We start from the raw sequence: 16,642 nt of genomic DNA, 5'->3' as shown, positions 1-16,642 counted from the left end.
AATGTTTATTTATTTGAATGTTTTCAACCTTTATTCCTAAACACGAAATGAACCAAAACCTTGATATTGAGATGAGGAACTTGAAACACTCCTCCGTATCAATGACGATCTTCCTTTAGGATATCGTGCGAGAGGATGATGACAACATCAAAAGCATTCATTACCTACAAAAAAAATGTTGCCATCTGATCATCAACCCAACAACAACAACAACAACTCTTCAGCCAACAACGACAAGGCTTTATCAACATCTGCTACAACGACTGGGTCTCAAGGCAGTAACACTTCTCGCATTACTCAAGAAGCCATTCAAAACGTTGCTAAATATCTTCCCGGAGGAGATACTAAGAGAGCGGAACAAGAGATTGTCAAGGATCGAAAGTTTTGGAATCATCAACCTGTTCCCAAGATTTGTAAGTATTTGTTTGTTCTTCTTCTTCTTCTTCTAATATTGTGCAATATGAATGAATTGATTCACACCATGCGATGAACAATTGGTTGATTTCATCGATATCCTCCTCTCCATACATCATCATCATCATCATGGGTGGTGGTGGTGGTGGTTCGAAATGATCCTTCTTCTTCTTCTTCTTTTATTTGGATGATCTTGTATCACTTCTTTCCTTATCCATACACACCTAAATGTCACTACTTTTCTTCCTCACCACACACACACACACTGTAAAGATGAAAAGATTGACCAACTCGGAGAAATTGAAACCAAGACTGTGGATCAAGTTCAAGCCACTCCATACACTCTTCCAAAAGGCTATGAATGGTATGATTTAGATGTCAATTCAGAGGAAGATATTTCCAAACTTTATTCTCTATTGGAGGGCAATTACGTTGAAGATGATGATGCCATGTTTCGTTTTGCCTACACGAAAGAATTTCTTAGATGGGCACTTGCTCCACCTGGATATAGAAGAGATTGGCATTGTGTGGTGAGAGTGGAATCCTCAAAAACATTTGTTGGATTTATTGCTGCCATTCCCATGTTGATTGGATTGAGACATGAATTTAAACATGAGAATGCTTCAAGTACTACTACTACTACAACTACTACTACTGAGACTGCTACTACTCCTACTTCATCAAATGCCACTGAGACTATCACCAAAACTAATGAAAAATTTGAAAAAAATGTCAAAATGGTTGAAATTAACTTTTTATGTGTTCACAAAAAGTTAAGAGAAAAGAGATTGACACCTCTCTTGATTGGTGAAATTACTAGACGTGTGAATTTAACCAATGTATGGCAAGCCATTTACACTGCTGGTGTGATTATTCCACGTCCCATCAGTAAGGCAAGATATTATCATCGTTCATTGAATCCAGAAAAACTGATTGATATCAAATTTAGTTCAATTCCACCATTTGCTAAGAGTTTCCAAAATCCATTGGAAGTGACTAAAAAGTATTACAAGATGAATGTTAAAGAAAGATTACCAAATATGCGTCCATTACGTAAGAAGGATTGTACTCAAATCACTAAATTATTGAACGAGTATTTAAGTCAATTCAAAGTAGCACCAATATTCACAAAAGAAGAAGTGATTCATTGGTTTGTTGGAAGAGAAGGTGTTATTTACTCATTTGTGATTACTGCTCCTGACAATGATGAAAAGATTCTTGATTTTATTTCATTCTATTCTCTTCCAAGTACAATTATTGGTAATCCAAAGCATCAAGTATTGAAAGCAGCCTATCTCTATTTTTATACATGTTTGAATACCAATGTTGAATCTCTCATGAAGAGTGCACTCATTGAGGCTCAAAATAGAGATTTTGATGTCTTTAATTGTGTGAATATTATGGACAATCAACAATTTTTGGACAAGTTAAAATTTGGTACTGGAGATGGTTATTTGTATTATTATTTATTTAATTACAAATTCCCAGACTTGCAACCTCAAGAAGTTGGTTTGACCATGCTTTAATAAAAGACAGCTGCTGCCTTTGAGAGAGATTTTCATTTCATCATTTGAACAAGAGAGATTTGATTTTCAGTAGTAGATTTGATCAAGAGATAAAGAGAAGTGTGTGAACAGACAGTCAGACCTCCTATGCTTGATTCGATGATGGTATCTATCTATTGGACCAAATGAACGAATTGAGCGAGTGAGGTTTGTTGAGTGGCGCACATACATGAGAGAGACACACACACACACACCAACGGAAGAAGAACTGAAGTAATGTTGTTGTTGTTGTTCAAAGCTGAGAGCTCGAGGTGCGTGAGAGACCATTCTGGATTTCAGAAAACTGTAAATTTTAAAAAAATCCGAAAAGAGAACTCGAACAACAACAACAACAACAACAACGAGCGAAGAGATCGAGTGAGCGCGCTGTTGTCATTCTGAACATCACGTCGTGAGCGAAAGCTAAAAATCCTCATCATTATCATTTCTCATGAGTTTTAAGGAGATTGAATCGTACATACTCATTCGTTGTTACCATTAGAATTCTGAGAGTTTCAAAAATCAACTCCTTATCGAAAATGCCTCATTCCGAACCCTTTGAACACCCTGCTCCTCCTCTTCATGATGCTTCTTCTGATCAAATCATTGACACGAAAAGCAGCATTCATTCTCAAACCTTCTCCTCATCTTCACAAAACGCCTATACCATTGAAGATCTACTCAAAGATTGTGAGAGAATTCTTCATACTCAATATGGCATTAAACCAACATCACCGTTTCGAGATGTCAAATATCCCTTACTCAAAGAAATTTGGGAAACCATTGGAAGATATTTGTATCAACAGTTGGAACATGTCAAATCTGTCAGTGTAAACAATATTGGAAGATTTTCATTTCTGACATCTCTACTTCATACAGGAAACAATGGAGTAATTGAAACAAAAAAGGTTGTATTTGTAATGAATGAAGCTTTTGCGAGAGATTTTAATGTAAAATTAAGAAGAAATTATCGAAAATTTGTAGATAATTCAATACCAACGATTGAAGTTAATTATTTCCTTGTTGCTCAGAAATGTTGTACAACGAAAGAAGTTGTTCTTTTTGTAATGAAATTATTAAGAAGTAGATTGGGAGAGATCATGTCAGGAGGAAAGAAAGTACGAATTGAATTTTTTAGTGTTGGAAGTTTGAAATGTGATAAAAGAATTGTCTCAGATTTTGAATTTGTGGATTCACTGAAAAAACCAATCACTCAAAAACATTCATCAAATTCATTAGGAGAAGAAAAGAGAGTGATGGGATCATTTATTTCAAACAACAGAATGACCTCTCAAGAAGATTTACAATTATTGAAAAGGAATCCAATAGGTCTGCAACAACAAGAACAGCAGTTCAATTCAAAGAAATCTAATTCTTCTTCTTGGAGAAACATGATCTTTACATCACAACAACCTATCAACCATCATCATCACCACCATCGACATGGACAACCAATGAATGATGATACCATTTCAGTAGCGCATTCTTCCATATCCAATCGAACCAATGAGTCCTCCATTAAGAACCACCACCACCACCAATCATTACAACCTCAACCACCACCTCAACCTCAACAACATCGACCTACAACATCCTCCACTTACTCATCTCTATCTCCTAGGCAACTTCCAAGAGGTAATGCATTCAATGTTGTGAGAAGTTTACAGACCTGTGAAACTCAAAGGTCGAACGAAAAATCAAACCATTTCCAAAAAGAACATTCTTGGAGGTCCACCAACGGTGATTTTGTTTCAAAAGAGTTCATGCATCCTCCATGCCATTATGCCTCACGAGACCCTCCTGATGGAAACATCCATTCCATGACAGAATTGATGAATCACCAATTTTCAGCAGCAGTTAACTATGGACCACATGAAAATGGTTTTAGACAACCCAATGCACAAGCTGCTAAAACAGTCATGAATTTAGCAGTTCAGAGATATGCTCAAGAGTTAGAGTCTGCACGAAGAGAACAACAGCAGGATTTGGATCAGTTCTATCGACAGCTCATTCACAACGTTTGTGTCAGTGAAGAGTTGAGAAGAAGAAAACGTGAAGAAGCACAACAGGTTCAAACACAACTCGTTCAACAAATGCAACAAGCTTTGATGCGAAAAGCAAGTGATGATCAAACATATTCCAATTATTTCAATAATGAAGAGGACTCTGACTTGGAAACGAACAAGAATGGTCTCCTCATGGGATTCAAAAAGAGTGCACGAGGAGGATCAAAAGATACAAACGCACCAGCCAACACACATGTAAGGTCTTCTCTTCCTTCAAAGATGACAAATGTCATGCATCGAGTCTATCCTTATCTTTCCTTGGATGAACAGAATCCTTTACAACAGGGACTTCACATTCCCGACAGAATCGAGTTGAAAAATTACTTTGAAGAGACAGTTCGTAGTAAATAACTCGAGGAGAATTTATATCTGTGTAAATTGTTGATAATATTGATAGTATTGCTGATAGTATTGTTTGTACTGTTCTAAATTCCATCGTTGATCTTCCCCAGATTTGAGCTTTTTAGTTTCGGAAGTAACGCCCATGTCAACTCCATTCTCAAGTCTTCTCTTTCTTTGAGATTCATACTGTTCTTCTTGGAGTCTCTTAATTGCATCTTTGACTTTTTGTACGGTTTGAATCGTTTGGAATTGATACACATATCTTTGTAACAATAATTGCAGCACTTCAATTTTGAAAGAGATGGTCACAAAACTAGAGTTCTTCTTAGATGATAATTTTTCAGAATCGACGTGTGGTGATGGCATTCCCCATAGAGAAAGATAGTGTTTCACTACTCTATCAACAGATTCTTCATCCTGCATGTCATCTTCATGTGCACCAGCTGGAACATTGTAATATTCCAAATTTAACAATTTTTCAACGAGATGATCATTAGTAAAATTATCAGTACTGGTCAAAACAACATCACTTTCAAACTCTATTAGTGCTTGGTATGCCTTCTTAGTGGTTTTGAATTCATCAATACATTGATTATATAAAATTCTTGCTCTTTCAACATCTTTTCTAACTTTCCAAACAAAATTGGCATGTTGAAGTTTGAAATAACATCTTGCCAATGTACCTGCAATGTTCTTTTCTTGTTCTCTATAAATGGTTTCAATTTTCTCAACATTGTCTTTTGATCTGTGTAAATAATGAATGGCACGAGTCAATGATTCCAAATGTCCAACACATCTCAATGTGATTAAATCATTATATACTTTCTCAATCATTTCTGGTTTAGAATGATTCATCTCCAAATATTCAGCAAATTGAATATGAACTTGATATCTATTCTTTAGGACGCTATAATTAGTGAGCCTTTGGTAAACTTGTATGACTTGATCATGAAGATTTTGTTTTTCCAAGAATTTGATATACCGATTCCAAAACTCAGTATAGTAAGAGCAATAGACAATAAATCTCTCATGGGTTTGAATGACATGTTCCAATGTACACCACTTATTCTTCTTTTCAAATTCATCTTGTTCATTCTCAATGTATCTTCTGAAATGCTCCAATTCATGTTCTTGGAATGGTTGAACATGAAAATATGGTCTTCTAATGTGATCTTCAAAAGGTCTTATTCTTTCCAATTCCTTTTTTGTTGGAAGATATAAATTCTCTCTCCAATAGGTGATTAAATCATTCAATTTGTTAGAGGCCTTATAAGCATTCATTTCTTCTTGAGTGTGAGCATATTGTTCGACAGATAAAATTTGTTGAGATGATTCTTGTTGTTCCTTTCCATCACTACTACTTGTTGTGGATGATGGAATCTCTTGTTTTGGTGTGTGAGTTTTCATAAAATCTTTAAATTGAGACCAAATCAATGTCAAATCTCTACATGGAACTTGAATGGCTCTCTTATATAACTTGACAACATTTTCAAGTTCATCCTGTGATGTTTCAAATTCAATGTACTTTTCCCATAGAATACGAGCATAGTAATCATTTCCAATGGCTTGAAGTGCTCTCTCAAATAAAGCTCTTATTTCCGATACATCTTGAGATTGTTCAGCTACAAACAAACAGTAGTGCGACCATAGATCTGGATTATTAGAAATTCCAGTCTTTTTATCAATTGCCTTTTCATAGACTTGAACCGTTTGATTAAAATCTTTTGTAACTTGATAGGTTAATTCCGCATACTTTTTCCAATACCCAAACAAGAGAGGAAATTGAGCAAGAAATTGAGAATATAAATCTAAAAGCCTTTGAGAAATATCTAGGCTTGATGGGTTCATACCAAATTCAATTTCCATGAGAGTAATGTATTTCTCCCATGTATAATAATCGCATGGATTTGCTTTTAAGATATTCTCATATTCTTTCATAAACTCTTGCGGTGTTTTAGTGGAAGGCGTATTGCCTGATGATCCCGACGTCGAAGAAGTGAAGTGCTGACGATGATGATAATTATCCATTTTTTTCATCCAACAAAAATGATCGAGATATTTGCTTCTGGGTTTCATTGAACAGGCATTTGAAGTCTCATGTACGGGTTTCTCTGCTCTGAACGAATGAGCAATCAATGGTTTTCGTCCAATCATACACTTACCTCTTTCATCATGAGGTATCTGAGGTCTCTGGTGAATGTCATTACGTCCAATTTGACACAAATGGTTTTCCTCGTGATTGCGTAGGAGGCTTGATTCAAAAAATTAAAAAAATTTCGGACGCCATGATTTCCATGATCGAATCGTCATCCTCATCATTGGACAGCCCTCTTCCTCCTCTGCCTGAAGCCATTGAAACCTATGAACAAACAAAGATCAAAGTCTATGATCTATTAAGGAATGCACCCAATACACTTCCATTGGAATTTAATGGCGTTAGTTCCAGATGTGTGGCTCTTGTCTTTGACTTTCAAAAAACTGAACAATTGTCCTTGAATCACCTTACTCCCGAAGAAAAGGCTTGTTATTTGTGTAGCATTATTTTACATGAGGTTCATGATACGCTTCACTCGTTACACGACATTGCAGAGGATAAGGTGGTTAAGGGAGAAGAATTGTCCCAAAACGAAATTCAATTCATTAAGGATCTCACTCAACAATACAACACCTTGCTTGAGGATATACTACCAGAGTTGGAAGTGATGGTTGAACAACAAAACCCAAGTACGAGTTTTATTGGTTCCAACAACAATTCAATGATGATGGCTGGAATTGATTCTTCAACACAACAACAGAGAGCCGACAGAATCATCATATTGGATCATGAGAGTAAAAATGGAATGGAGAATAGGCAACGATTGAACAGATCAAACTCTCTAGCATGCAAATTGAAAGATATCACCAAGGAATATATGGATATGAAGAAGGCAAATCTCAGTACGCTTTTACTCTCCAAAGAGCAAGTTTCTCAGTTTGAAAATCGACACATTACCATGTCCAATGAAAGCCTTATATATTATACTACCGTCATGCTAATATCTTCGGTTGATGACAATCACAAATTTCGACATTTATTTCTGTCAAATTATAGAGTCTATCTATCATCAACCAATGATATGATGACCATTAAGAGAAGGATCGAGTTGTATGATATTCAAAAAGTATCAAAGCCAGCTAAAAGCGAAGCTGATTTAATTGATATCATTCTATATGGAACATCAACAATGGGAAGAGAGTTAGTCATATACACCAATGAATGTAGTAAATTGAGAGATGAGATTGACAAATGCATGGATATGTTCAAATCTCCCTTCATTCTTCAAGAGGCTTCTATTGAAAACCATGACAACTCTGCTTTAGGTAGAACACGAGAAAACGAACAACATGAAAAAGTCTCCATCGAAGTGACAATAAGAAAGGCAGACAAGTTAAGACCAAGTCCAAAGAAGAGAATTGACAACCCAATATTTTACATGGGAATTGGTAATCCAGAACATTTCGGTCAAAATAGAGAGGAGAGAGTCAAATCCAAATCAGTTAAAACAGGAAGATCTCCAGAGTGGAATGAAACGTTTACCCTTGATCTATTCCCAAGTAATGAATTATTGCTTGATGTTCGACTTTACAGCAAAGTGGGTGCAACCAAGAATGATTTTGCCTATGGAGTGGTCAATATTCCATTGAAAGAGATTTTAATTCCTAAAGAAGACACGAACGAAGTGAAACCAGAGCTGAAAGGAAAGTGGGAAATTTGGTGTGGAATGAGCAAGACAGACACTGGAACGAGAAAAGAGGTCGTTGGTGATCTCTTTGCAACCATCAAGTTACTCCAGGATCCAAAATCGCTCCCAAGTTGGCTCACTAATCAAGTTGTTCAATCAAAAACCACTCTCCCATTGGCATGTTTATACACTAAATTTCTAATGTTCGAAAATTGTCAAGAAGTACCATTCATCTATGGCTCAAATATTGATGAGAGTAAGACTCAAAGGTTTGACACCACCACTGACATTGTGTCTATTATTCATCAACAGTCTAATTCCTTGACTGCTTTAATTGACACCAGAACAAGAAGAAAAATTTACACTCTCGAAAAGAGTTCTTTCTTGAAGAAGGAGTACACGATCAGAGATCATGATGGCAATGTTTTTGCAAAATGCTTCCACAAGATGAAGACAATCAGAAAAACAAAAATTAGAATGTATTTAATGAATGGAGAATATCTCTATTCGATGGAAGGAGGTTGTTTTGATGACAAGAAGAAAGATAATGAAGTGATTATACTGAACAGTTTGGGATATCCTGTTGCAAGTGTTTTGTTTGGAAATAAGCTCAGTGGAAGAGGTAAAATGATCATGGTAACCATATTGGATCCTCTTGTGGACAGACCACTGATTATTACTTTTTGCCTGTATGTATTGAGGACAACCAATTAATATTATTAAAAGTCATTATTAAAACATGATCGTCGTTTCTCGTTGTTGTTGCTCTTCATTCCCCATCATTATTTACAGAAAATGGCGCGGAAACTGGAATTACAGTTCAAAAAAAACGAAGGGTTGTTCGCCAACAACGATATGCATATCTCATTCAGTGACCAACAAATTGAAGAAATTGATCTCGAACGAGTAAGTGTCATTGTCGATTCATCACAAAACTCCTTCGAACCCCCGTGAATTTTATCATCACAAGTTCGGAGGAGAGGAAGATCGAAAAACGCTCTCTCTCGTAAAAAGTTTGGACCTTTCCAGAAATCATATTCATCGGCTTTCCAATCTTCAAAGTTTTACCTCTTTGAATATTTTGAATATATCCCGTAACAAATTACGTAAGTCATCGATGATGGTTGAATGATCGAAGGTGTTACATTAAAATTGTTTTGAAAATCATCATCTCCAGGAAAACTTTCAGGTCTTCCTCTAGGATTAACGAAATTGGATGTCTCTCATAATTTACTTACAAAATTGGTTGGAATTGAGATTTTGAGTTCATTGCAAGAGCTGAATGCAAGTTACAACCATATCAATCACACGTACAATGTATTTATTACTCTAGGAAATTTAACATCTCTAAATTTATCAAACAATCACATTAAACAATTGGATGGAATGGAACATTTAACAAAACTAGTGGATTTAAATGTTATGAACAATGAAATTAGTAGCTTTGATTCGATACGAGGATTATCAAATCTTAGATCATTACAATATTTAAAAATTAAGGGAAATCCAATTGCCAAGTAAGTTTTTTAAATGAATTGCAAAAAATTAAAAAATACAAAAGACATTCCAACTATGTGAGCTCACTTTCAAATCTGGTACCCTCTCTGATTCATATTGACACTATTGATTTAAATAATGGACTTCTTGATGAGTTAGAATCTGTTGCAAGTCATTCTGTGGCAACCACCTCCGATGAAGATTCAGAATATTTTGATACGACAGGTGAACATGGATCCTCACTGAGAGGAAAAAGAAGATTCAGTTTGCAGTCGACGAGTTCAGATTTAGCATTGGATCCATTCTCAACAACAAATTCTTATGTAAAAAGACCTGAAACACCACAAGGAAGAATTCAACCCACCATCACTTCATCCATCAATGTTGAAAAACCAACAAGACCATCCAGTGCTCCTAAACGACCAACCAGTCAAGCTTCTTCCTATATTCAATCAAAGAGATTAATGAGATCATTCAATCATGGATCTGCTGGTCAAATTGATGCTCCAAAAATACAAAAGACGAACAATCATCGAGAACTTGAAGACGTTAAATTGGTTCTAAATCAAGAGCAACAAGAAAATTCGAGACTTGAGAAAGTGAATGAAAGTTTGAGAGGGGAAATTACATCTCTAAAGAATATCATCAAAAATCTACAACAAGATTGTGATACCTTCAAATCCTCTAATGAAAATATTTTACTGGAATTAGAATCTCTAAGAACAAGACATGATCGAATGCAACGCAATTATCGAAATGTTCAACAATTATACAAGGAGGAAAAACAAAAAAGAATTACCTCTGAAGAAGGAAGAAATGAATTGCAAAAACAAGTTTCCAAAATGAGAGTATCTCTTCATCATCACAAATCTCGATTAGATCTTGAACACAAAGAAAAGACCCAAAATTATGACTTGTTGAAAGAACAACATGAACAAGTGAAACAAGATGTTCTTCTCTTATTGGAATATATTTCAGTCATTGAACAACGATCCTTACAACAACAGAAATTATTGGAAGATATGTTCAATCTTGTTAACAATGACGATACTCATTCCATTAAGGAAAGTATACTAGTCTTATCGGAACGTCATAATCATACAATGACTGAATCAGATCTTTCAGAACGAGTGAAAAGTATTTTTGAAAATTATCAACCTGAAAGATTTAAATACAAGAACACAAGTCGAATGAAAGGAAATCCAAATGTTCGAAACTTTAATGAATTGAGGCATCTCGTTCATTCACAGGCCAATGCAAGTACTTACAAATGGGAAACTACCTTAAGGAATCATCAAAGTGGAAGTAGTAGTAGTACTTCTAATGCCACCACAACGACGATGACTTCTTCCAACACTCTTCCTGAACAAGCTCAACTATTCAATGGTGGTTCTCAGAATGCAGCATGTAATACTCACAAGAAGAATATTCCAAGTAATTCTCAATTACTTGTAACAAAAACCAAAGAAAAATCAAACAACACTTCTCCGATCATTACCATTCCATCCGTTTCGCCTGAAAAGAAACCACCACAGACTTCAACAGAACCTCTTGGTTCATCACAAATACTCAAGATTATTGAAGAACAATCACAAAATTTAATTACTCAATTGAAATCCAATGAATCATTGAACAACAATTTCAATTCGAATGATTATGAAGAAAAGGCAGAAATACTTTCGACACTCAATGATCTGACACGAGTGGATGTGAGTTCAAGTCATGAAAATTTGTATTCATTTTCTCCAAAAAAGGATAAGAATTCAACAAACTCCTCTTATCTTGTCATGAATCACACAGTCACCACCACTGATACCACTGATGGTAGTGTAGGTGTCGAATCGACCTTATCAAGTGACAAACAAGATCCAGTGGAATTACTTTCAAAAATGTCTCCAACTGAGCTTCAACAATTGTTAGCAGAATTATCTCACCAATATTCAACCACACAGATTCAAATGGATGAAACCATTCCCTCTCACCTTACAACAACAACAGTGAATGACATTACAATGAACAACAATGGAGAACGTCACATGTCTTCAAACATCAATAACAACAATATTAGGAATGAAAGAGAACATGAAGATAAAAAGACATCACCATCCTCACCATCATCATCACCAACTCATCATCACTCGATCATTACTTCACTTGAAGATGAAACAAGTGCACTTACCAGAGATATTCACTTCCCTTCACCAGAGAAAAAGATCCTAACCATCTCACCTTACAAGAATGAACGAGAAATGATTGTGAAACAACGACTTCATGAACGATTGGCTTTGGAGAGAAAGAAAATGGGAGTGGGAGGATTGGATTTGTAAAAATTTATTGAACTTTTTCAGAGTAGTGACTACTTTCCATAGTTATGATCAATAGACTAGTTTGGACTCTGTACAATCGATTAAGCGATTCATGAAACTTTGTGTCTTTTAGTACGATCCTCAAAATCTCCGGATTCAAGGGACGACGATTGGTCGTTATCAATGTAATGAGAGCGCTAACACATCGGAGAAAGAGGTTGTTGATCGAATGGAAAATTTTTCAAAGAATCAAAAAAAATATTTAAAAAATGTTAAATTGCTCTCAAACAAAACACTCCTCGAGAATCCATCGCATTTTGAATCACTTGAATCCATCATCAGAAGCAGCAACATCTTTGGATGATGCTTCGGAAGAACAAATCATGACTCGTCCAAGTAATAATCATTGGATTCAATTCAACTCTACCTCTTCTGGAGAATCAAGAGACACTCACAGTAGTCACAATGATTGTGTCATTTATCAACAAGATTCATCCGATGATGGTATTGTCGTCTTGTATTTAAATGATGCTCCAGTCAATGCTCTCTCTGATCGAATGCTCAAAGCCATTAAAAAGAATATGGAACGTGCCAACAATGATGATCAATGTAAGGGTATTGTGATTGCTTCCAAGTTGAAAGGTTTCTTTGTTGCAGTTGCTGATATTACTGAAATTAGAAAGAGACAACAGAGAAGTACTACTACCAATGCAACTACTACTACCAATAATGCAACTACTACCAATGGTGGTGAATTCTTAGATTTTCTTAAAAATGGAAATTCATTAATGAATTACATTGAAAATTCTCCAAAGAATAAACCAGTGGTGGCATGTGTGGATGGTGTGGCACTTGGAGGTGGACTTGAACTTGCAATGGCATGCAATGGAAGAGTTTGTACTGAGAATTCTACTTTGGGATTACCTGGTAAGTGATTGATTACAAGGTTCGTTCATGAAACAATCTCACACTTCATACCTTTCATTCGTACATGAAACAATCTCATTCTTTCATACCTTCAATACTGCTACTACTATGATGATGATGACGACGACTATGACTCTCTCACACTCACACACACTCACACACACTCACACACTCTCTTGAACTCATCTGCACACTCACTTATGCACAGAAACCAATTTGGGAATTATTCCAGGCTATGGTGGATGCAATCGACTTCCACGTCTAGTTGGAACTCGAAAAGCATTAGAAATGATGATCAGTACTCAACCTGTGAAAGGAAAAGAAGCCTTTTCATTGGGTCTTGTGGATCAATGTGTTGTTGGATCGAATCAAAGTAATGTTCTCTCTGCTGCTCGTCAATTGTGTCTCGAAATGATTCAAGGTAAACGTGCCATTCGTAAGACTCTTCAATACTCTCAAAAGTTAATGCAAGAAAATGATGAAACGTCTTCATTGACTATTGTGAATGCAATGGAGAGACAATTAGATCCTATTCAATCCAAATTACCACATCTTAAAGCATTACTGAGAGTGGTACGTGAAACTGTTCAATTTCCATGCAATGGATTGTATGGACTTGATGTTGAAATGAAAGAATTTGCAGGAATTGCCAATCAACCCATTTCACGAGGAATGGTTCATTACTTTTTAGCACAAAAAGCAACCACAAAATTACCAAAACGTTTATTGAATGATAATAGTAGTACTAGTAGTCCAATTCAATCATTGGCAGTGATTGGAGGTGGTACCATGGGTGCTAATATTGTAGTCAATGCCTTGGAGAATGGTATTCGAGTGATTTTGAAGGAAATTAATCAAGAAGCATTGAAGGCTGGAATGGAACGTATTCGTAAAGGTAAGTGTGTGAATTTTTTTGATCTTTAAATGATCAATCACCATTCCATTGATATATCTGTGATATAATTATTCGATATATCTATGATCATATGATAATTCGATACATCTATCGATGGTAATATGATAATAATTATACAAATGTATTATTAACCAATCCATATATACAAATGTATTATAAACCAATCAAAATATGACCAAAAAGTCTTCCAATCCAAATTGGATCGAAAGAAAATGACTCAACAACAATTTGACAAGATCTTTTCTCAACAATTAGTGGGTCAAATTACTTTTGATTCATTCCATCAAGTGGATATGGTCATTGAAGCTGTTTTGGAAATTGTTGAATTGAAACAAAAAATATTCCTTGATTTGGAAAAACATTGCAATGACAAGTGTATTCTTGCCACTAATACGAGTACGATTGATTTGAATCGAATTTCTGAAAAGATGCAACCCAAGAATCGATCTCGTGTGATTGGTCTTCACTATTTCACACCAGCTCATGTCATGCCATTATTGGAAATTGTAAGAACTGAACATACATCACCACAAGTATTGATGAATTCACTCTCATTTGCTAAACAAGTGAAAAAGACTCCAGTGGTTGTTCTCAATGTTGTTGGATTTGCAGTGAATAGAATATTTTGGCCATATGGAATTGCAGCTCAATATTTAGTTGAACGTGGATTGAGTCCCTATCAAATTGATAAGGCCATTAGTCAGAGTGTGATGCGTGTTGGATTCTTTACAATGGCTGATATGTGTAAGTTGTTGTTGTTGTTGTTATTTGATATTGATAGGAATATGTTGTTGTGAATATGAATAATGTTTACTTGTTGTTGTGAATACGATTGATATGGATATGATTGATGTGAATACGGTATGAATATGATTGATATTGTTGTTGAAAAAACAGCTGGTCTTGATGTTCTCAATTATGCTTCTCAATCCATTGCTGGTGCCTATAAGGAGAGAGCAAAAGATTCTCCATTTACTAAACTCATGATTGAGGCTAAGAGATTGGGAGAAAAAACCAATATTGGTATCTATAAATATGAAGCCAATGGAAAGAGAACACCAGACCCACAAGGAATGGAATCAATTATTTCACAAGTGAGAAAAGCTGCTGGATCTCCACCTCCTTTGAATTACACAGATAAGGACATTTATGAAGCATGTTTATTCAATGCTGTGAATGAGGCTTGTAGAGTCATTGAGGATAAAGTGGTATTCAGAGTGAGTGATATTGATGTTGCAAGTGTCATGGCCATGGGTTTCCTTCATTATTATGGAGGTCTAATGAAGTGGGCTGATGAACTTGGAGCAAAATATATTTATGACAGATTGAACAAATTTTATCAAGACAGTGATGGAAAGGTTGTTTCATTCAAGCCTTGTCAATATTTGACTCATTGTGCAACTAATAATTTGAGTTTGTACAGTGCTGATGCTGAATTGATGCAATAATAAATGATTAGTTCAGTGTGTTCATAATCAAGAGAGATGTAATGTATATTGTGTGATCTGAAGAGAAACCAGAGAGATATACACTGTAATGCATTATGTTTGAATGTAGGTAGTACTGGAATTCCTGCATGTCCAGTTGATGTGAAATCATTATTTCCTATCGTATCGAGTCTGTCATCATGTAATTGGACAATTCATACATGAGAATTCCTGCTGCATGACTCACAGAAAAAGAATCAATGTTATTCCTCATGGGTATATAAACAAATTCCTTATTGGGTATTTGTGACATGACCGTATGAAACTCTTGATCTTGATACATAAGTCCATGATGTTCATTTCCCATGATCAGACAAAGATTCTTCAATGTTCGTTGAGAGTGATTCATTTCAAGAATTGATTTGATGTTGTGTTTCTGATAAGAAGAGGCATCTGCAATCAGTGTGCAATCACATTTCAACTGTTCATGTATGATGGTTTTATATTCCTCTAAGGGTAAATGAAAAACTGGAATATTCATTATGTAATTTCTTGAACTTCTTATACAGCGCTCAGTAAAGGGTGAGACACAATCTTCACTCAAGAATATCGCAGAAATATCAAATCCAAAACTCATTCGAATAATGGATCCTAAATTGTTGGGATCACTTATTTTGTAACAATAAATATATATATTTCTTTTTCGAGGACGAAATAATTTTTGTGGATGATAATTATCATAGACAGCACAGTATCCATCATTGCTAACAATATCTCCACAAATATAATTAATTAAATTGTCCGTTACGGGGAAGTATTGTATTTGATTTTGTTTATCTTTCAAAAGCAAAGGCTTATCATGCCTATAAAATAGCCATTTTGGATGAATGTTGTATTTCTCAAATGATTCTGTTATTATTTTTGATCCGTTCATTAATAGAGGAAGAGAGACAAAGCGATGCAAATGATCATCTTGATCGCTTTTTAATATTTCATTCACGGAATTATTATTGGTAGTACTATCCCTAGAAAAAGGAAAACATTTTTTAAAATATTTGGAATATTTAGTTCTGATTTTAAGACATTCCTTGATGATCGGGTTCGATTTGCTGGAAATGATGACCTGATTCATCTTCTCAATTTTTTAGAGCACAAGAAATGATCCCTTCAAAAAAAAATGTCGTACGCTCCCACACAGGTTCAACACGAAGATTCCGAAGGAAGTGAAGCTGAAAATGATACAACAACGTCATCAACACTTAATACGTCATCGTTGACTCAATCAAACATTGCTACTCAGATTCAATACGATACAAATAATGAAGAAGGTGATACTCTTGAATTTGACGAAGATGATGATCAAGCTTCCGAACCTAATCAACAAGGTGATGATCGAATGAATACAACAGCCGATGATGAGGATGATGAAGAGGACCAAAATTATGAAGAAGGTTCTCCAAAAAATGTTGAAGAGCAAACAT

The 16,642-nt window shown here is 35.4% G+C and overlaps 7 protein-coding genes across 7 annotated transcripts in view; 5 read left to right on the top strand and 2 right to left on the bottom strand.

The window, feature by feature from the left end:
• Positions 1 to 175: 175 nt before the first annotated feature.
• FDP41_012291 (uncharacterized protein) lies at positions 176 to 1,940 on the top strand (the record flags this gene model as incomplete). Its single annotated transcript, XM_044702794.1, has 2 exons — positions 176 to 413; positions 688 to 1,940. 2 exons carry the CDS (start codon positions 176 to 178, stop codon positions 1,938 to 1,940), a joined length of 1,491 nt encoding a protein of 496 aa, XP_044566347.1.
• A 557-nt stretch (positions 1,941 to 2,497) lies between these two features.
• On the top strand, positions 2,498 to 4,375 carry FDP41_012290 (uncharacterized protein; the record flags this gene model as incomplete). The annotated part of the gene is made up of 1 exon (XM_044702793.1): positions 2,498 to 4,375. The coding sequence occupies one exon, from the start codon at positions 2,498 to 2,500 to the stop codon at positions 4,373 to 4,375; it is 1,878 nt and encodes a 625-aa protein (XP_044566346.1).
• Positions 4,376 to 4,387: 12 nt separating this feature from the next.
• On the bottom strand, positions 4,388 to 6,394 carry FDP41_012289 (uncharacterized protein; the record flags this gene model as incomplete). The annotated part of the gene is made up of 1 exon (XM_044702791.1): positions 4,388 to 6,394. The coding sequence occupies one exon, from the start codon at positions 6,392 to 6,394 to the stop codon at positions 4,388 to 4,390; it is 2,007 nt and encodes a 668-aa protein (XP_044566345.1).
• Positions 6,395 to 6,651: 257 nt separating this feature from the next.
• Positions 6,652 to 11,912, top strand: FDP41_012288 (uncharacterized protein; the record flags this gene model as incomplete). The annotated part of the gene is made up of 5 exons (XM_044702790.1): positions 6,652 to 8,777; positions 8,961 to 8,994; positions 9,059 to 9,194; positions 9,266 to 9,605; positions 9,650 to 11,912. 5 exons carry the CDS (start codon positions 6,652 to 6,654, stop codon positions 11,910 to 11,912), a joined length of 4,899 nt encoding a protein of 1,632 aa, XP_044566344.1.
• Positions 11,913 to 12,160: 248 nt separating this feature from the next.
• Positions 12,161 to 15,182, top strand: FDP41_012287 (uncharacterized protein; the record flags this gene model as incomplete). The annotated part of the gene is made up of 4 exons (XM_044702789.1): positions 12,161 to 12,818; positions 13,027 to 13,713; positions 13,918 to 14,478; positions 14,632 to 15,182. The coding sequence occupies 4 exons, from the start codon at positions 12,161 to 12,163 to the stop codon at positions 15,180 to 15,182; spliced, it is 2,457 nt and encodes an 818-aa protein (XP_044566343.1).
• Positions 15,183 to 15,339: 157 nt separating this feature from the next.
• On the bottom strand, positions 15,340 to 16,293 carry FDP41_012286 (uncharacterized protein; the record flags this gene model as incomplete). Its single annotated transcript, XM_044702788.1, has 1 exon — positions 15,340 to 16,293. One exon carries the CDS (start codon positions 16,291 to 16,293, stop codon positions 15,340 to 15,342), a length of 954 nt encoding a protein of 317 aa, XP_044566342.1.
• Positions 16,294 to 16,338: 45 nt separating this feature from the next.
• The window catches only part of FDP41_012285 (uncharacterized protein), a gene marked incomplete at both ends in the record, with an annotated part of 1,489 nt that continues 1,185 nt past the window's right edge, over positions 16,339 to 16,642 (top strand). The window contains one exon of the mRNA XM_044702787.1: positions 16,339 to 16,612. Within this exon, the coding sequence (XP_044566341.1) occupies positions 16,339 to 16,612 (274 nt within the window). The remainder of the gene's footprint in view (positions 16,613 to 16,642) is intronic.

This window comes from Naegleria fowleri (assembly GCF_008403515.1).
Source record: "Naegleria fowleri strain ATCC 30894 chromosome Unknown tig13, whole genome shotgun sequence".
Lineage (NCBI taxonomy): Eukaryota > Heterolobosea > Eutetramitea > Acrasida > Naegleriidae > Naegleria > Naegleria fowleri.
Note: the sequence above shows the minus strand (reverse complement) of the source record. Positions and strands in the feature narration are given on the sequence as shown.